This window comes from Akebia trifoliata, chromosome 13 (assembly GCF_017979445.1).
Source record: "Akebia trifoliata isolate Shusen 1 chromosome 13, ASM1797944v1, whole genome shotgun sequence".
Classification (NCBI taxonomy): domain Eukaryota; kingdom Viridiplantae; phylum Streptophyta; class Magnoliopsida; order Ranunculales; family Lardizabalaceae; genus Akebia; species Akebia trifoliata.
Genome location: NC_141387.1, coordinates 1,132,725 through 1,154,422, shown reverse-complemented (window position 1 = coordinate 1,154,422; position 21,698 = coordinate 1,132,725). Strand labels below are relative to the sequence as shown.

Genomic DNA, 21,698 nt, shown 5'->3' with positions numbered 1-21,698 from the left:
TTATTTCATGGATTTCCTATTCCTTCTCTTTATCGAGTCTTCCATTTGAATTGTATATTTCAGATGCTAAATAATTACATAATGAGTCGTGCTGGAGTGACCTTAGGCTGAAACTTTGTATCGCACTTCTTAGTGTGAAAGTGAATAGGAATCATAAATGTTTTTTCACTCGTATCTCGATGAAAAGCATCTATGATTTTTTCATACACTTTCACTTCAAAAAGTGCAATATGAGATTTCAACCTGAGGTCACTTCAGCATTGTTCTTACATAATAAAATAATTCACTTATTTTATTATTAATCAATAACTTCTTATACAGTTAGAATGACCATCACAAACCTCAAGGGGGTGGCTCAATGACAACTTCGGATCCAATAAACAATGAGAGTCTATAGGTTGTAAGTTCAATACCCAGTATGAGTAATATTTCATCAAGGCCACCCGCGAGGGTAAACCTTTACTTATCCAGTGTGTGTGATGTACGGGCATTACACTTACCCAGGAGAGGAACTCATATGCCTTGACTCTAGCCCTGGATCTTTTTATCCCCCTAGTTAGATGTAAGTTCGGACACCCCATGTCATATAAGAAGAAGAAAAAAAAGAATGACCCTTACAAATTCGAATACCAATGTATTAAGAATGAATCGAACAGTTCCTTTTTTATTCATATTAACATTGTGTAAAAAAATTATTATTATGTCGGCAATAATCATACCTTTTATTTTAAACCCTCAATGGTGAAAAGGACATTTGAGTCAATTAAATTATCAGAGTCATTTTTGGCCTCAATGGTGAAAAAGGGTATTTGGTTAATTGTCTACAGAGGTTAAGGACTATTTGGTAATTGTATCCTAGATTTCTACTTTGCAACATCATTTGTCCAAGATTAACCTACTCCGCTCCCTTCATCATGTCCACTCATTCATCATCATCGACACCATTAACGTTTCTCTTCTTCTCTCTGTGACGCAAAAATGGAAAATCTCAGTTAGTCTCCAATTTTCGTACTCTTCTTTTTCTCCTTCTCCATGGAAATTATTACACCGTAGATCTCCGTTTTTTTAGGTCTCTCTCCATTACAAGCTAAAATTGCAACAAAAAAACATAAAAAATAAATTTTTTTTTTTTTCTTTCTTTGGAGATATCTTCTCCACCCATCTCTCAATCTTTCAAGGTTCCAAAAATGCAATTTTATCTTAAATTATTGTTGTTTTTGTGACCAAACCCATCTCAAGAAACAAGTTTCAGCTTCGAATCACAGAAAAAGGGGTTGTTATCTGTATAAATTAGGAGCATCAGGATTTGTTTATCTTAAAAAAAAAAAAACTGATTTTTTTTCTTTTTGGAGTTGTTTTGCACATAAATCCACATTTTTTGAGACGCCCATTTCAAAAAACCACCTTTTTTTTTTCTTTCTTTAATCTCCTTAATTTCAAGGTTTGAACCTTCAAATAGGACCTTTGATGGATTCAACAATGTGGGTTTCTTCCAGTTTTCCATGTTAGCAATCCCAACACCTTCTTCCATTTGAAGAACCCTTCAGAATTCTCCCCCCTTTATAGCTTTCTTCACCTCGATCGATGATGTTTGGAACCGAAGCGAGACGAGATATCTCCCATGATTTCCAATCTCAAGTTCCATATTGGAAGACTAGCATTCAAACTAGAAGGGCAAACATCGTTGTTAAATTCCAAGACCTTTATGGGTTTACAGTCCAAGGCAATGTGGATGATGTAAACATATTGAATGAAGTCAGAGAGAAGGTGAGGCAACAAGGGCGTGTTTGGTGGGCATTGGAAGCGAGCAAAGGCGCAAATTGGTATTTGCAGCCTCAGATTTCATCGATTTCTGAAGGAATTGCTGTTGCTTCTTTAAAATTATCAGCTCTGGCCAATACAATTACTTTGAAGAAGCTGATCAGGAAGGGAATCCCACCTGTTTTAAGGCCTAAGGTTTGGTTTTCGGTTTCGGGTGCGGCGAAGAAGCGGTCTACGGTGCCCGAGAGCTATTACAACGATTTGATCAAGGCGGTTGATGGGAAGGTCACGCCTGCAACAAGGCAGATTGATCATGTAAGTTGTTGGATTTTTGTTTTATTGAGATCTTTATGAAAATTGGAGAATTGGGTTCTCATTGATTGATCTTGTGAATGTTGATTTATTACGCTGTTTGATCTTTCGGAAATTTGTTTGGTTTCCTTTTGAGACATTTGATGGTACATACTTGCATTATCATCTTGTATGGATTGCGAACTTGATGAAGCAACATCGAGGACCATGAAACTTATAATTGAAAGATATAGTCTTATAGGGAATGTTGGAAATTCACTATTAATGAAAAGGAATTTGGTGTAATCGTACTCATTGGAATGAAATGGTCAAACTGTTTTTTCACAAACAATTTGTATGGTGGTTGGATTTAAAAGAAAATGATGAACATGGACATGGATTGATTAAGATCATGGTTTTAAAACTTGGTTTCGCGTCTCGTCTCGTCCAGGCCTGATATCGAGTCGTCTCGGATGAGTTTTCTGATATGTTTGAGACGTCTTGTGAGACAAATCAAAAAATTGAATGTGAGTCCTAAATCTCAGTCAAAAAAGTGACTTTGTGAATTGGTCTCATTCAGCTGCGATACCGAGTTAACTCGGGCAATACGTCTCAGTCTCAGATGAGTTTTAAAACCATGATTAAGATGGATTTTATGGATCCTGCTTTAAATAGCTTTAGATTTGTCCAAAGAAAATATCTTAATGGAACTTGGATAGCTGAGATATCCTTCCATGAAAATAGGAAGAGCGTGCGTGCCCCTCCAAGGCACGATTGTGAGAATCAACCGGACATATCTAGAGTGCCTTGCATGGATGTTTTGAAGGTTTATTGGTTTTCATTTCTGTCACCTGTTCTTGTTGTATTGCCTTGAATATTTGCATGACCTTAGCTTGGAAATTTAGCAGTAAAGCCGATCCCAAATCCCAAAGATTTGGGGTTGGGTAAATGAATCTTGTTCCTCCGTTCCACTTTGTCCAACGCTAGGTCTTCTATTATTAGAAGTATTCATATCTACCTTCACTATCTCTATCCATGTTCTTAACTTTCATTAGAAAGGTAAATTTTTAAGAAGGTACATATGTCCCCTAACCTAAGTTACAAGGGTCGAATATTTGTATGAACATGACTTCAATAGTTGAGGAACTAGTATCCATATATTTTGGCAAATATTTATTAAATAGTTCTAAATATTATTTCCCATACAAGCAATAATTCATTTAGGACTAATTATGGGATATATATGCTATAATAACATTTGTTTGTATATAATAATAATGGTTGTAATCTGGAGTTACACATTCCTTGACAGATGATATAGTTGCAGATAGAGTTGAATGGAGAAATGGTATCCAAGCTAATGATCCCAATATTTATATTTATTAAAAAAAGATAAGACAGAGAATATGGTGCATGTTGGGCTTCCACAAATGCAAGACTTTTTCCATTCACCATTAGTTTATTCTAGCCTGGGTAGTGGGTGAAAACAACCATGCAACTTGATTGTCCCTATGAATCGGACAGGGATGGCTTAAAAAGAATTATATAGAAGTTTCTACTGTGAAATGTGTTACTCTTACTGAACAAGACAGTATACTTTCTCTTTTTGAAGAAGCAAGTAAACAATACCAAATGGAAACTGAATTAAAATAAAATTCAAAAACACTTACAGTGATGTATACGAAAAAATAGAAAAAAAAAACGAATGACACTGAGATTGGAGTTTGATTTTATGTCCTCAAGACAATATTCGCCCTGCACTGGTTCTCACAGTCTTTAGAGACTATCTCTTAGGATATAATAATCTCCTTCTTGTGATAATAGCACTTCAAACCACAAGAACAATGAAACAACTATGATTTGCACACTCTCTCTCTATGAAACTAGTATGAATATGAAGAATGATCAAGAAAAATTCTGTAAAAAATACAATGAAGGATGGACTATAAATAGAAGAAACAAGACAATTAAACTCCTATTCATGGAGGGATATGGCTGTTGGAAAGGTACATAACTCTTTGAAAAGGTTTTGCAACTATTACCACTTAATACACCTCTTTGAAGAGGTACATAACTTTTGGAAAATGTACATTTAATTCACCTCTTTGAAGAGGTACGTAATTCTTGGAAAAGGTATTGCAACTCTTAACAATTTTCTCTACACATGACCATTATTAGATAGGTTTTGTAACTACCAATGTGACTGTTGGTATGAACCCAGATTTTGAGACAAATCCAAACTTTAATTTATCATTCATTATTCCAACAAAATATTTCATTTGATGTCTAATAAAGTTGCCAATATGGAGGTTCACAGACAAATTATGGTTGCATATCTTTAACTCCCTTCCACTTGCTTTGATTCTTCTCTGAATATATATGCAGGATTTACAGCGCACTTTCCCTGGTCACCCATGGTTGGACACTCCAGAAGGTCACGCAGCTCTCCGACGTGTCCTTGTTGGGTATTCTTTTCGGGATTCCGATGTTGGGTATTGTCAGGTTGGTTCATATCTTTGTATTCCAATATTCACCTCCTAAGATATTTAAATTTTGTATCATTGTGATTGTGGCATAATTTTGCTCTATAATGGTGTAGGGCTTAAATTATGTGGCGGCACTGTTGTTGCTAGTGATGAAAACGGAGGAAGATGCATTTTGGATGCTTGCTGTTCTCTTGGAAAATGTCTTGGTTAATGATTGCTACACTGATAACTTGTCCGGATGCCATGTCGAACAAAGGGTGTTCAAAGATTTGCTTGCTAAGAAGTGCCCGAGGTACACCTCTAACGTCTCGTGCTCTTTTTTATTTTTCTGTTTTCCACTTTTATTATGGGTTAATTGAATATTCCATTTCTTTCCTTTACATGGTCCATAGTATTTTCTTTTAATCCGAGAATAAAATGCAGGATCTCTGCCCATTTGGAGGCTATGGAGTTTGATGTATCTCTCGTAGCCACGGAGTGGTTCTTATGCCTCTTCTCGAAGAGTTTGCCATCAGAGGTTAGAAGAACAATTCTGCTCCTATTTTTTTCTCTTATTTCTTACTCTCTTCGACACATTGAACTCTTATAAGCTATGAATTGTCAATTTTCAAATAAAGAAGCTGCGAATTGGTGACATTGTTTTCCTTTTTCCATGTTTAATTGTTTATTTCTGTCCGACTCTCCTTTCAGACAACTATGCGGGTGTGGGATGTTCTTTTCAACGAAGGGGCAAAGGTTTTGTTTCATGTAGCCTTGGCTATCTTCAAGGTAATAGTCTTTACTCATTGATGCATTTGTTGTGCTCGATTCTTAGTATTTTTTATTTATTTTTCAATGAAAATTAAAAGTGAAACTTTTATTGTATATTGAGATAGACTTAATCATTACCAATGATTGCAGATGAAAGAAGAGGAGTTGTTATTGGCCAATCAGATTGGTGACGTGCTCAGTGTCTTGCAGAGAACAACCCATCATCTCTTTGATCCCGATGAATTGTTGACAGTAAGCCAATATCGTGAAACCCTTGTTCCTTCTTTATCTCGGTGCATCAAGAACACCTTGATGCAAGATTGACTAGCTTACCCAATTCAAATTTTTTTCCGAATCATGAATTAATATCTAAATATATCTTCTTAATCGTTTTATCGCAGGTGGCTTTTGACAAGATTGGCTCTATGACAACTAACACTATAACAAAGCAAAGAAAAAAGCAGGAACCAGCCGTAATGGCAGAGCTTGATCAGAGGTTTAGACGGCTAAATTCGATAAAATTGGAAGAAAAAGAGCCAGATTCTGCAAGAGATTGATATGCTGTGTTTTTTCTTTTTTTGAACCTTTGCAACTATTATCTAACGCCCCGCTTGAGAGACGTTTGAGTGGAAAGACGAGGTGATGACTTCGAGAAGTGAAGAAAGAATCCATCGTTTTAGGCTCTTATAGATATAGATATAAGTTTTGAATTATGACAATCGATATAATTACATTGCGTTCCAATCATGGCTTTGGAAGATCTATGTGCATTGTAATTTTCGTTGTAAGTTATATACATAATGGTTGAATCCGTTTATATCAACTTGTTCTATTATCGTGACATTTGATTCTTTGCTATATGGGCAACGATGAGTCACAATGCTGAAGATTTGGGCTAAGAATACACCAATCTGATCTTTTGCAAGTTAGATTCATTCAATCAATCAATCAATGCTACTGTTCTTATATTTGCATTTAAGTCTCAGAGAGGGGAACCCGTATGAAGGAGAGTTTCTGCCACATGAGATTTCAAGGTTGAAGGACATGGAATGTGCCGATTGAAAATGAGAGCAAAAAACATTTCCTGTCAAAGATGAAAATGGATTTTATTGAGAAAAAAAAAATTGAGGATTTTCAACAAAAGGTTTTAAGTGGAAGGCTTATTTATAAGTCATTTCATGTTTATACTCTTGCCGGGTATGTCACCAGCTTGAGCAATGGGGGTATTACCTATGATGTTTTAGTATATTCACCAAAACATCCAGTCAGTAAGAGATTTTAAACCTTGATTATGAGATAAATTAGATAACAAACTATCGGTTCTAAGACAACTCGAGCCACGAGTATAGAAACAGAAAACAGTTTCTTTGCGAAAAAAAAAAAACGCGTCTTGCATAACTGACAATTAAAATATACGACTTTTTCATTTGTAACAAAAAACATTGTGTTTATTCCTTTTTTCATTTTTTTTTTCACGAGAAAAAAAATTAAACCCTATTTTTTTTTTTTTTTTTATGTGGGATTTTATGATAAAAACTTGATTTTATGAATTTTCATTAGATATCTTTTATTTTCATTGTCAATGTTTTTTCTGAAGTTTTCCCTTGCCAATTTAAACCCATACTCCGGCTTTGTGACTATGCACCCAGACGAAGTGTTCTTTTGTGTATTCTTCATGAAAGAAGGCCCCTACAGAATATGCTCACCTCTCAAACTCCATGATCATCATATCCCAAATATTACTGGTCGAATGAAAACAAAAAAGTCTGTATCATCATCATCTATAAACTGTTAAGGATCTACATAATCATTTTTAGACATTCAACACAATATTAGATCTGTATTTTACTTAAGGAAGCATCTTTCTACAGTAAAACTAAATCGAATACCAATCAGCTTCAACAAATTTGATCAAAATGGGGAACAATTGACAGTGTTTTCCAAATTAATGAAGCCTTAATGGCATGCTATTGTATATGCAAAAACACTCATATGTTAACATACAAGTGACTTAATCATTAAGCCAGCCAGATGAGTTATGGTGAGAGAACGAGTGTGGTGGGCCAGGAGCAAAGCCTGATCGTGGTCCACCAGGAATGTGCGGCAATCCAGGACTATCAAACATGCCACTTCTGCCTATCAATGGTGTTTCAGGTCCAAAACTAGTCCTCCTTGAATTGTTCAACTCATCGAGACGTGGAGCATACCGCTGCATTGCAGATGAGTTCATCCCACCATAGGATGGCTCAGCTGGTGAACACGGAAGCCCGTAAGTAGTAGACCGGTTACCCACATTAGCAAATCCAGTATCTTGATTAGCGAGATAGCTAGTTCTTTGAGATAGAGAATCGATTTCTTGCCGACCATAAAGCCGAAGCAGTTGCCGCACATCAGTGTCCCTTCTGTACCTCTCATCCAACTCAGTTGGATAAGGAGTCCGACCAAAACTGTTCACACTGTCTTTCATGTACCCTGGTAATTGTTCCTCCAAATGTCGGCTCCCATACTCCTGACCAAGATTTGTGCCGGTTGACCATCGATGGGTTCCACTTGTAAATGGGCCTCCATCATTCAAACCGTACCTCTTTGTTATGTCAAGCAGATCATCGTTGGGAACACTGGTTCTGCTCCCTCTATATCCCGTTCCGTACTCCAAACCTGAACTCGAAACACCAGGTTGGAAGTGCGGCATACCTTCTTCAAAGGGGGCCTCAAAGGCTTCAGATGGACGCCCTTCCACTGACCTTGGATTTGTCCGGTTAAATGGGGAACTACTGCTACGAGGTGTTCCCGTGCGTATATTGGTGCCTTGAAGCCTGTCACAGTCGTTTCTGCCCTCTGGAGGTATCTCAACCTTGCCCCTTGATTCCTTTCCTTTATCTGGTCTCACCTGATTCTCACTAGATCGTTTTCTCCTATGACTTTGGTTGTTTTGCCCTCTATTGCCATTGTATTCATGCCTGCTTTGGTCAACTCTAGTATCATTCTTGGGCGAGGATCTTTCATTTCGGTCTTTGGGGAGAGTTGCCATAGCTTCTTCAAGTTTTGCTTCATTGTTTCGATCAGGCAAATCATTTATTTGGCGGGAGATATCACCAAGCTCATTTAACTTTGACATCTCATCATAGCAATTGTGATCAGGAGATATGTCCATTGGATGATCTGATAACTGTGGTTCATGGTGATTTTCTTCCACATGTGGCTCTCTTTGCACTTCGGATATGATGTGGCCCTGATTTTGAGCTATGACTTTGTGCCTAGCAGACCAATCGGGGCGACTCCAAAGATAAAGGAGTGGCGGTTTCAAGTTCCATTGCTCCATTTGCTTGTCGTTCACATCGACAGATCCAGGTAAGTAAAAAGACTGCAAATAAGTTGCATATGTTAATCAGTACCAAAGCCATCTTGGCAGTAATAACATCAATTTAACTCAAATAAAAGAAAATTGCTTCGCCCCTAATGATACCTTGCCTGAAAGCTTACGATTGTCCTCCCACACCAGATCATATGCAGCCTTTTTTCTATCCAGCCTGGCAAAAAGCAAATTAGAACTTATGCACGTGTGTGTGTGTGTGTGTGTGTGAGAGAGAGAGAGAGAGAGAGAGGGACTGCAATGCACTACCTTTCTGTTTCTTGAGGAACAATAAGGATGAGAAGCTTTGGCTTGAACTCAAGAGCCTTGTCAATGAACTTGTTTGCAAGAGCTGCTTTAACCCCAAAAGGAGGATTAAGCCCCATGATCTATCAAGAAGCAAGAACAAAACAATAGTGAAGCCATCCTTGAGCATGATATCCAAAAATCTTAATTAGGGTACGATATAGCTAATAAAAAATAAGGGACATAAAAGTAAATCTTCTACTTTCTTACCAATTTTGACCCAGTAGGCAATTCATTCGGCTCGACAGTCATCCAGTCTCTCTTCTCAAAATTAAAGTCATTCTGCATTGAGGAATTCACAAGTATCCAGAATACTAGAGCCCAGTTGGAAAATAAATAAAAATTATACAATACACTGAAGTTAGAAAGTGATGTATACCTTAGGTTGAATAACATCAAAGTTTTTGAAAGAGCACTTTTTCCCAGTTTCATCAAGCTTTTCTTTCATTAGGCAGCTGAAATCGTTAGCGCCACAGCAGAAATCAACTATCTGTTGAAAGGAACAATCAGTCTCTTTCATTAAAGTGAAGAAATTTTCAGAATGAAGAAACTTCAATAAACCCTCACCCCAACATAAATCCCTTCAACAATGGCCAAACTACATCTCAAAATAAAAGTGCTAGCTAGCTAAATTGGCTGAATACTGAGCGTAATGATACCGCAATTTGGGTTCAAAACAAGCCTTCACCTACTAATTACTAACATTAACTTGCTAGCTAATATAAAAAAAAACAAAAATAAATAATTCCCATTCTTCAGATCTAGATTTGCACTGTATGCTCTCCCATATCTGATGATTCTAGATTTATTCTACTATGTTCGTATGTAGGTGAAAGTGCCTTCCACCTCAAGAAATCAAAGAATAACAATTAAAATGCATATAGAGCTAAAATAACAAAATTTCTAACTTATTCAAAGAAGCTCAAAAGAAGGAAGAACAAGCATGAGTTCTTACCATGTCACCATTTTGTACGTAACAATGGAGCTTATCAACAATCTGTGCATCAGAAATTTTACTATTAGCACTTGTATTTTTAGAAACTCGCACCACATTGATAAAGTTTGGAACAAATTGCAATAAAATAACAATAACAGCAACAGAAAAAATAAAAATAGGAAAATAGACAGGATGATTGCTCTCAGTGGTTAGAAGTAGGAGATTCTGACTCTTCACTTTTTGGTTTTCTCCTAGGCAAAAAGCCAAAGTTGGCCACCAACACAAACTTAAAACAATAACACTCGTAAAAGAAGAATTCCCCAGTAAAATTTAGGAAACTTTCAATTGAAGAACAAAACATCATATTCTTCTCATATAACCTTCAATCAAAATTTTAGTTTCCTTCAATTTTTCTCCACTAACCTATTGTTGCTACAAATCTAAAACTGATTCAGAAAGAAGCAAAAACAACATTGAAATGGTTTTTCATTGCAGAATTGAATTCAAAATTCCTCTATAATCAATGACTTTGCTTTTGGGATTTTAGAACTTGGAAGAGGGGGCTTATGATAGTCAAAAGACTTTAAAGAAGGAAATTGAATTTTTTTTTTTTTTTCTTTCTTTCTAGATTTCTAGTACATAAGGATAGAGGTGTGCTCCGGGAATACTATGGGACAGACACATACCAATCAAATCAAAAGACAAGTTTCATAACACAGTTGTAAATAGGGTTGGCAATGGATTGGATTTTACCTGGAAACAAATTACTACTAGATTGAATTGATAACATAATAAAAAAAGATAGATAATATTTTTTTTTCACTTAGCAAACACTTCAATATTTCAATATTATTGAATATAAAGATGACTCACGTACCTCCTTAAGCTTGTCCACTTTTGTAAAATGGCGTCCGAAAGATGTATAGCGCATGCCATGGAGAAAAGGTGCAAGATAGACTTTCAGCTTGTTCTATAACAGGGCAAACAACAATCAGCACAATTAATAAATGATGCTCTATATTCATTTTATTTAACAGTTATAATTATATGTTTCTTTCCAGAGTTTGAGACATAATAAAGCATTAAAAACCAAGTAATTCATCAAAGCCCTATCCCAAGGATTTGGAGTTGGATGAATCTTGTTCCTCCATTCCACCCTGCCCAGAACCACAACTTTTGTTTTGAAAAAACATATACATGTTACATTTATAAAAACTAACAAACTAAATATCAAATTCCGTCTTTCATAACTAATTTCCATATCATATATAAGGAAATGATTAACTCAAAAGAGCTGGACAATGAAGAAAGGTTTTATTTACAACCCCTCTAAATGACATATGGCCCGTAATATATTAGGAACTAATTAAACCCAATCATCTTAGGTAAATCATTTGTCCCTTCCAGGGTTTAAAATATCGTAATATGCAATGTTTTGGTCAAGAGAAATACTAGAACAGTCTTGACCGAAACATTCAATGTTTAAGGGCGAATGTTTTGGTTATGTCTCGGGTGAAACCGGAATGTTCCGCCAAAACACATTCCGATATGGCACAGAGCATTGAACCATGGTGATGGGATCTTTTACCATTTGAAAGTACAAATATTGCTAAAACCAAAGATGAAAAATTGATTTCATTACACTTGTTTAGATGTAGATGAAATTGATTGCATGGGTAATTTTGTGCATGCAATTAACATTTTGGAAGCATTAGTACACAAGATTGCACCCTGTGGTTTTATTCCAGGTACTATTTGTTTGTGCCGAGCAAGATATGGCTGAAAAGTCATATCTTACAGGGTCAAATACAAAAATGCTTAAATGCCCTGGGTTTGAATGACGGTAGAGCAGAACGTTTTTGGAAGGAAATGGTTGGAGAGTTTCAAGATGTAGATCCATTGAGTGGTTCTAGACTTCTATTCTAGCTTTTAAGCGGGAGGGCACTAAGTTCGCTGGTTCAAAATTTCTCGAACACAAAATGTTGTCCATAATACATAGTGGTACTTCTCCTTTCTGTCTTGTACTCTGGGTTGGGCATCTCAGCCTCCTTTTATCTTTTTAAATAAAAAAACCTCCGCTTATTAAAAGAAAAATTACCAACTACTCAACATCCGTCAAACTTACTAGCATGCAGTAGGGTGAATCCTTTCAGTGAAAGCACATCTGTGCACACTTTCATAAATCTTAGCCACTGTCCATCATCCTTAACATCAAAGATAATATCTTTCCATGTAACTCCTCACTTCATAACATAAACAAGAGGAACTAATGAATGTTACCTATATCGTCAAAAACTTGAGTGAGATTATAAGGTCTTTAAGTGGGTAGGGATAAAAGTCCACTAGTGAAGAGAGAAAAAACAATTACCAATGAGTGAGTTTCCATTACATTCACAAAATGCACTAGTAACCATATAAGTTATAGTGTCCTCATCGTCAAGATCATTTGAATGGCTATAAGAGTTTTTCTAGGATACGTGTGTGACTTTGGCTTTTTTTTTTTTATGGGTAAGCTGGACTTGAACCCACGACCTCAAAGTTGCTTTGCAATGTGTCAATCCAACTGCATTATGCATCTAAGCCCTACTTTGGCATTCTATTTCCTAAAGGAAGAGTCTCTGTCACACTGCCAATAATAGAATATGCTGGAGAGGAAACAAAATGCCATATTTTCCCATGTTCTTCAAACTAAACCATGATATAAGGCTAAAACATCGAAGAAATCCAAAAGAAATACAAATCATACCAAGAAGACAATCGGTTTCACTTGTTATGAAGCAAAAAAAAAAAAAACGGAAACATGCAAGTGGCGGTATAGCAGATTCAACTACATACCACCAAGTAGCACTCAATAGTATGAAATTGAATAACTCACAACCATTAAACATCTACTTCCATACTGCATTATGATTAATATCAACAAAATTGACAAATGCACTTTAAAGTTTTAGTATGATTTTAGACATTGCTAGAGACAATAACATGCATCTATCAAAGAAAAATCAAGCTGTTTACAGAAAAGTACAACTGTACAAATAATAAGGGAGATACTTATAGACCTTAGCCCTCGGGCAATTTGAGTTAAAAGAGGAACGGCTTGAAAATAGTCAGTTACCTTCCACTTGAGTATCTGTCTGACTATTTCAGGACCACAAACAGCTTTAGCATCTGCAACACTGCCACCTCCTTCTAACTTCTGTAAAGCTATTCGAACAGCCTGCATGCATACATAAATTTAAAAGTAAAACTACAAGAGAAAATGTCCTGATCTGCAGAAGTTAGATTTCATAATTGCAATTGATAAGATATACCTCAACAAAACCTTCCACTTTCCCATGTGTAATGGTCTTGTCCACTATATTTTTTGAGGAGTAAGTATGTGTAGATGGCACCTTGTGATGTTTTATGACCTCTTCCAAGGTTATTGAAGATGCCTTTTTTTCCATTAAAGCCACAATTCTGCATTGCAAGAATTAATATTTGAATATAACCAGCAAAGTCAAATTGTATGAACTTAAGATCTAAATCTAACCATACTTACCTACCAAAGGAAAGATCATATAAATCCCATAAAAACATGAGCACTGTAACTGTAAACATATGGACAAGTCAGGCAAGTTTGTTACCTCTTTCTTGTTTCGGCATCCACTAAGGATGAACTACTTTGTTTCTTCATGAGAGGAGAAGTTTTGATGGTCTTTTCAAGTTTACTGCCACGTATTTCCTGCTGATTAGACTTATTCAATACTAAATTCAACTTTTCCACTCCCAAGGATACCCTTCTTTCATCTGCTGGGGAGGATCTGTCCACTTTCATCGAAACAGACTTGATGCCCTCCTTCAAAGACATTCTGGAGGCATCTGCTATTCTGGGTTTCTCTGAAGAATCAAATCCTTGTCCTGACAAATGCTTCTCTTTTTTCTTGGTAGAACCAATGTCTTTAACGTCATAGAGCACTCTATCGGCATGTTTAGGTGCCTTTACAAGAGCTCTTGCACTTGGGAAGTCTTCAGAATCCAAAGCTCTCTTCTTTCCCAAAACCTTTCCTTTGCTTGATTGCAGACCCAAAGGAAATGATTTCTTCTTTTCTTCAAAATGTGGAAAAATAATGTGGTTTCTTATTGGTGTCTTTAGTTTTTCATCGATCTTATGCTTCCTGGTCAAAGTGATTGATGATACATCATGAAGAAAGTTTGCAAACCAAATTAGCAATAAAAGCATTAAAAAGAAGAAAATGAAAACATACAAGCAATATATTAAGACACGATTATTTGGCAGCAGATCCTCCCAAGCTCTTGCCATCGTCTCTTCATCCTCTGAATCTTGAAAAGCAATCTTCCTGATCAAAGTAACCCAAGTGTTAGAAACCAAGACACTAAAACTTCTCTAGTTTTTCCATGAAATAAACACCCGGTAAGTACCTAGGCAAGCATTTCCTGTGATATGCCTTGGGACAACGTCTGCAAACTGCAAACTGCAATTTTTCAATCCCCGGATCTTCTCTTTGTTTACAGACGACGCATTCATGGACAGGACAAGTAAATGATTCTCCAGCAGCAATTTTTTTCTGCAACTCTTCTGCATCAGGTTCATTTCCCGGATGGAGTAGCTTTGAAACACACTCTGGATGATAAAAATAACCACAAGTTGCAGAAACACATGGGAAGACCTGAAATACAATTTGCAAAATATCATACAGGGATTCAAATACATATAAAGTTTGATAGATAGATCCCGAGCAATATGTAAAGATGGAAGAGACCACAGTGGGAATAATAAAAGGACGAGTTTATTTGCCAGTGCAGAAATGATAATGGAAATGCACCAGAAGTGCATCATTTTCCAAATGATGACTTAGTGATAGTCGACTTCAATCAAAGAAGTCTCAAAATGGTAATATAACACATTGAAGATGTAGGAGGAATACTATAAAAGGTTGTACCTGTCAAACCACCCCCCCCCCCAAAAAAAAAGAAGGAAAGAGAGAGAGAGAGAGAGAGAGAGGGTTATAATAAAAGGACCGTGCAAATTCACCAAGATGCTTGAGCTTCCTAAAGGATTAGATACCTTAAGAACCAAAGCCTGGCCCTAGAATTCGATAAATAAAGTTCAAAACTTGCATCATATTTCTGATAATATATATATACATACCTCGGCACCAGAAGATTTATCAGAAGAACCCAACTTTCCACAAGCAAAGCATTGGTGCTGTTTGTGTTGACAATTCAAACACAAATAATTCTGAATCTCCTGCACAAAGTCAAACAATGCCATAATTTGAAACATGATATTTATCATCATCTTCTACACCTTATCCCAAATATTGGGGTCAGAAATGGAAAGGTGGATATCCAAAAAAAGGTGCATGGCGGACCATACCTTTACACGAGCCTTGGAAAGGCCAAGGGATTTACAATCTGAGTCAACACCAGCCTCTACAGTTGCGTGAAAAGACCTCAAGCACCTCCCCTCACAACTGAATTAAAGCAACAAAAAATGTACGCGTCATACACAGACAGAAAAGATGAACATATTAATGTTAGTAATGCAAATCTCCCAGCTAATAAACTTTTCAGATTTTAATATCTTCAACGTCAAGAATACCAAAGATTGATTGTTGGGTAGTAATAACAAAAGAGGTACATGGTAGTATTTGTATACAACTTTAAAGCCAGCACATGCCAAACTCAAAAGCCAAAAGCATTGAAAATTTCCAAGAAAAAAATTTACTTGGGTTATCAATAAGGAATATATTACTTGTCACCCATGGACAGCTGGTAACACAAAATTAAGGAGATCACGTTTTTCTTATTTTATTAAAATACCAAAATTCAGTCATTTCTAAACATCTAAAAATCTATTTCAGATTGAGATACGCGACACACACAACAACACCAAAACAAAATTTCATAGCTAAAATTTTGTAAACTAAGTATGGTCAGATATTTAAACTGCACAGCATTCTTAATAAGTTCAGGAGATGTCAGTTGGTGAACCACTACAAGCATCAAGAAAAGAGGCCGATGGAGTGTAATACGATGGACATAGAAATAATCTGAAGGATTTGGGTTGATAAACAAATAGGCCAAATTATTAAAGCACTGCAGTTGGGTGCACCAGAAATGAGTTACTTGCACCCAATGTTCAAACCAACCCCTAGGGTCAACACCCTAACCACCAATATCAATCACAAACACAAGATAGTAACAATTAAGATAAAAATGAACAAAAGTTGTATAACTGCCTTTTCTATGATAAGTTTATTTCATGTTAGGGTTTGGCTTGGGTGTGATAGTCTTCCTCCATATGTCTCCTTTAACTACAATAATTTGTTTTTAAAAAAAATGAGAAGAATCATAGGAATCTTAACACTACAAATCCCTTCCTAGAATATAGTGTCAAAGCCCTTCCTAGACCGAGGATGATGGCCCACTACAAATCAGCACAAAAAAATGCAGCACACAGACGAACCATGAAGAATGGAAGAGAGTGAAAAATAACAAAAGAAAGAACAAATACTAAAAGCATGCAGCATACCATAGAAGGTCACCACCATTATCACAAAAGGCACAAACAGAATCAAACAGATCTGACTCTTCATCAGACTCGTCTCCGTCTGCATCCCCCATGTCATCCTCCAACTCTTCATCATCATCAACTATGAATTTACTTTTCCTAGCATCTGATCCATTGTGAACATCCTGCTAGACCAACCTCTTTAATAGAGTTGATGAAGAAAAGAAGAAACAAAGACAGCGAATTGAGGAAAACATACAAGCAGGAGAATAGAACGGCAGCACTAACCTCATCAAATGCACTCTTCTTCTTGGGATTCCCAAGAAATGTGCGAAGAAACTGTTTCAAGAAAACTATCAGGACATCGAAGTATGTATTTGAAGAAAAAATAGAGTATGCGCTATCTAAAGCTTTTTTTTATAAGTATATAACTATCTAAAGCTATATTTTAGATAAAATGCATATACACTAAGTTATTGACCCTTCATCAAAACAAGAAAACAAGAGCTTGACGAAGTTTCTAACATAAAAATTTGAGATTAAGGACTTGGGAGATCTCAACTACTTCATGGGTATTGAGGTTGCTCGGTCAAAAAAGGGTATATTTATTTCCCTAAAGGTACCTGAAGGTAATTCCTAGAAAGGAAATTCTGCTTGCAAATCAATATCATCTTAAGATAGAAGCCTTTACTGATGCAATTAGGCTGGCTGGACTAAGGATGATTGTAGATCTACAACTGATTACTGCAGGTTTGTTGGGTGCAACCTTGTTACGTGGAGGAGCAAGAAATAAATTATTGTTGCTTTATAAAGAACAAAAGCAAAGTATCAAGCAATGGCTTGTGGTGCCACGAATATCTGTGTATCTTAATGGGTGAACTTGGTGTTATAGTAGAGGAGTCCATGAGATTGTATTGTGAAAACAAACCTACTATTAATGTAGCTCTTCATCCTATTAAACATGACAGGATTAAGCACAATGAGATAGATAGGCACTTCGTTAGTGAAAATGTGGAATCCCAAGTCATATGCTTACCATATGTGGAGTCAGATAAGCAGCTAGCAAATATCTTGACTAAATGAATTACCAAGAACCTACTAGATAATGTTCTAAGAAAGTTGGGCATGATTAATATCTATGGCCCACTTGAGGGGGAGTATAGGAATAAGTAATAATTTATTCATGCAGTGGAGGTTGACTTATTTTATTAAGGTATTGAGGAGGCTATTTGTAATTAATATACATAAAAATATGAGATAGAGAGAAGGGCCGATCAACCGTAATCTCATCACTTTTCTTCTTTATTTTCTCTTCTCTTCTTCCTTCTTCTTCTGATACATAACTGCTTGGATATAATCCAACTAATAATTGAAAATAAAATGTGAAAAGATACATCTAATTATATTATTTTGGATTTTCCCACTGATTTACAACATGAAAAATGAATAAAACAAGTTCCAAGTTGAAACATTATATTATAGTAGTACAAAGAAGTAACACAACCTTGGATTTTGATAATGTTTCATCGTGATCAACAGCAGCATTAATCAAAGGTAGGTGATCCAATAAATCCTTTTCAGAAGGTCTAACCTCAAATGAGCTGCACATTATACAAAAGTCGTTAAGATTTAATCCAACAATTATGAAATAACATAAGGTAGCATTCGGTTCACGGAGAAAATGAATTTGGTATACTTTCTCTGGCATAAGAATTATTTTCGGTTCAGCGTGAAGGTGGAAGCAGTGGCCATGGTGGTGACGGAATGGAAGAAGATAATATGGAAAAGGAGATAAAGAGAGTTTCACATCCAAAAAATCAAGACACCGAATTTAAATCTTTCCCCGAAGTCTACCTTATTTGGGTTTATTGGGAAACACACCAAATGAAATATTACAAAATTTGGGGGAAAATCCAAAAAAATAATAATAATATTAATAAACAAACCTGAAAACTTTCCGTAAGTGTTCCCACAGAGATTTTTCGAGCGTTTCGGGATTCTGTTTCAAAAAGTGAAGGTAGTGCAATGTTATCAAGATTGTTCTAATTGTATCCTCGAAGACCTTCCTCGGCTTCTGAAGCTCTATCCAATTCTTGTCCTTGGAAAGCACTGAAATCTCAGGCTGTTCATCAGAAAGTTCAAACTTCCACGCTACAACTTGCATATAGATCTTATGAAGCCCACTATCGGCATGCCCATGCAAGAATACCTGCTTTTTCGCAGAATCTAAGCCTCACCCTCATGCCATTGAATAGGCAAAACTGCAAATGAAATGAATTCGTCCTTTTCGTCTACAAAGTTGTAGTTCGTGACACACTGTGCCACAGCCACACCCTCGTCGTCTGAAGATGCCATAAGTAAACCAAACTTGGATTGAGAAAAGATGGGTTTGATGCTTTTTATACCTTCTTCCCTAATTTCACAACCTAAAAAATATTGAAAGAGGGAAACAATAACAAGTAAGGAAGTTAATCAAATTATCAAAGTATACGCCGAACTAATTTCAATAATGCAGATTACATACCATATAAACAACCTATTCACAAAGATGACGACTAATGGCCTATCTGGAAAGAAATTAAATAAAATATAAAATAAAGAAATGTTACAGATGTCTGTCTTCCTTCTAAAGAGCTTCTTAAAAATCAAATGGCCTAGTCAAAATTCAAAATTCAATCAATTCTCAAAACCTCTCCCACCACAAACACCTTTTTTTTTTTTTTTAAATGAAAGGATCCCACTAAAAATTCCCAACTTCCTTCAGATTAGTCCCAAAAAATAAAATAAAATGGAACTCCACCAATAAGTAAAAAAAATCATTTCAGATATAGAAATCTAAAATAAACTACAACTGATAATAAATTAAAACTGTAATCCAAAAACTCCATCAACCCCTAACTCAGATTTAGAACTCTAAAATAAACTAAAATCTGAACAAATTAACTTCAGAACCAATAAAATATAATGGATTATAACACACAAGCAAACAGTAAAAATTAACCCTAGAATACAAATGATTATACTTTGTGTCTCCATAATCATTTCGCACTAATAAATAAGCCTGTAATCCAAAAACTACACCAAACCCTAATTCAGACTTAGATATCTAAAACAAACTACAGTTTGAACAAAATTAGCAAATCCCTAAAACTAGAAACCCTATTTGAAATGGGTAAATGCGAATCGAACCTCTAAAAAAACAAGAAAAATAAAAATTGGGTGTCGAGTGTCGAAAGTAGAAACTAAATCCTTAATGGATGAAAGATTGCGCACCTGTTCATCTCTGTGTGAAGGAGAGAGAGAGAGAGAGAGCGAGAGAGAGAGCGAGAGAGAGAGAGAGATTAACAGAGGCGTCATAGCTTTGTAGGATTATAGCGGGAGAGGAAATGGAGCTTACAGTATCCTACACCACCCCACACCATGCGCAAGATAAAAAAAGCATATAGTTTAGTTTTAAAAACTGGAGTACTGAACCCATGGTCGAACCGGTATTTTGCCTAATTGGCCGGTCCGACCCAATCTCTAATAGACCTAACCGATTTATATTTCAACGAAAACTTTAAAATATATAATTAAAAAAATCAATAAATTTTTTTAAAAATAATTTTACTATAACAAAATGAATGAAACAATTACATATGAAAACTAAATAAAATATTAAAAAAAATAAATTAAATTCCACCAATATTAAAAATTATTATTCAAATTCAAATTCGATAAACTTATCAGAAATTCAATAGTATCGATTGAATTAGGATTTTTCTATATTTGATTTTCAAGTTTTGGACAAAGAAAATAAAAGTTCATTAATGATGGGAAAATATCAAAATTTGAAGTTTAGAATTTTTCAATCAAAATAAAATAAATATATATATCTAAAGTCGAATCCTATATTCAAATTTCGACAATTCATTGACGAAACTACCCACAATCAAGGTCAGCCACTCGAAGATTTTTTTTTTCTCTCTGAAGGAATAAGTACAAATAATATCTCATTTGGAAAATAAAATCTTTAAAAAAGACACTTTTGCAATTATTTAATATCTTACGAGAGAACGTAAAATCAAATATGTTAATAATAGTTTTTTGAATCCTATTTTCTTTTTCTTCAAATAGTCAAGAATTCCTTTCCTTTCATAGATCTCAACAAATGATAAATGCAATGAAATCCTTAGTTATCCTTGAAATGTCCAATATCCAACTCTCAAAATAGTAAAACTATCTATGATGGAAAATAGCCCCATCAATGAATTAAGGGATTGACTAGTTGCACACCACCCATTATAAATTGCATTCTATCACTTAAAAATTCTTCTTTGCACACCATTTGGATTATTACACTCCAAAAATAATGGAAAAAATAGGGACCAACTAGTTGCACACCAACCTTAAAAAAAATCTTTTTTTTTTCTTTTCTTATAACCGCTTTTTTAATCTACTAATTGCACTCTAATACCTAACCTTTTAGGGTTTAAAGTTTATTCATCTTTCCACAACACTTAACTGGAGTGCAATTGGTAATGTGTGGTGTACAACGAGTCGAACCCAAAAAAATATTGCATTCCTTTTCTTCTTCTTCTAACTCAACCATGCCCACATAAATTATTGCTGGTTCAATCATTTTTGTATAGTTTAATCTGTGTTAAAACATCATAAATCATTTGTAATCACTATGTATCCAGAATGATCAATCAAGGAAGGACTGATTTTGACGATTTTAAAATCATTGCGTGGCTTAAGAAACTCGCTGGAATTCATGTCGACACTTTGGGTTGATCAATGATCATAGAATCCCAAAAGATAAGATCCAAGCATAGATTTTTATCAATTTCTAAACAAAGTCTACATAGAGATTGGAAAACTAATACCTTCAATTGGTCTCAAAGAGAATACGAGCAAAATCAATTACAAGAAAAATAGAGCATGAACACAAAAGACACCATTAGAAGATGAATAAGCCCTGAATTCATAAAATAGCATAATGAAGTGCAATTAGTAGAAAAAAATCGAAGTTTAAAAAATAAAAAACATTTTATAATGTTAGAATGCAACTTACAACTAGTGGTGTGCAACAAGTCGGTCCCATGAATTAATGACCAATCAATAATATCACTTGAAATAAACAACGATGATCTAGATTGGGATCGTCTTAACCAAGAATTATCCATTGTATATCCTCGAAGATAAGGATGTACTCTTTCCAAAAATGTCTATAGGGATTCTAATTTTTCATCAGACATTGAAAGAATAAAAATTAGGAAAATGCCAAAGAAACATTAAAATGGATATTGATTCTCA

The 21,698-nt window shown here is 35.4% G+C and overlaps 2 protein-coding genes across 3 annotated transcripts; one reads left to right on the top strand and one right to left on the bottom strand.

Annotated features, from left to right (window-relative positions):
- Window positions 1-902: 902 nt before the first annotated feature.
- LOC147387146 (Ypt/Rab-GAP domain of gyp1p superfamily protein) lies at window positions 903-6,131 on the top strand. The gene is made up of 7 exons (XM_086421296.1): window positions 903-2,076; window positions 4,438-4,554; window positions 4,652-4,830; window positions 4,962-5,055; window positions 5,229-5,306; window positions 5,439-5,540; window positions 5,690-6,131. Exons 1-7 carry the CDS (start codon window positions 1,585-1,587, stop codon window positions 5,843-5,845), a joined length of 1,218 nt encoding a protein of 405 aa, XP_086277422.1. The 5' UTR covers window positions 903-1,584; the 3' UTR covers window positions 5,846-6,131.
- A 1,019-nt stretch (window positions 6,132-7,150) lies between these two features.
- Window positions 7,151-19,819, bottom strand: EDM2 (ENHANCED DOWNY MILDEW 2). Of its 2 annotated transcripts, none has more exons than XM_086420349.1 (20): window positions 19,742-19,819; window positions 19,674-19,711; window positions 18,347-18,826; window positions 17,905-18,001; window positions 16,689-16,739; window positions 16,422-16,585; window positions 15,264-15,360; window positions 15,036-15,134; window positions 14,306-14,553; window positions 14,131-14,223; window positions 13,510-14,040; window positions 13,195-13,342; window positions 12,999-13,100; window positions 10,761-10,853; window positions 9,902-9,943; window positions 9,326-9,436; window positions 9,157-9,228; window positions 8,911-9,029; window positions 8,755-8,818; window positions 7,151-8,652 (listed from the first exon to the last, which is right to left on the bottom strand). In XM_086420349.1, the coding sequence occupies exons 3-20, from the start codon at window positions 18,562-18,564 to the stop codon at window positions 7,300-7,302; spliced, it is 3,702 nt and encodes a 1,233-aa protein (XP_086276475.1). In that variant the 5' UTR covers window positions 18,565-18,826; window positions 19,674-19,711; window positions 19,742-19,819; the 3' UTR covers window positions 7,151-7,299. The 2 variants fall into 2 exon arrangements, with proteins under 2 accessions (XP_086276475.1, XP_086276474.1); XM_086420348.1 differs by having other exon boundaries at window positions 19,674-19,705.
- Window positions 19,820-21,698: the final 1,879 nt, after the last annotated feature.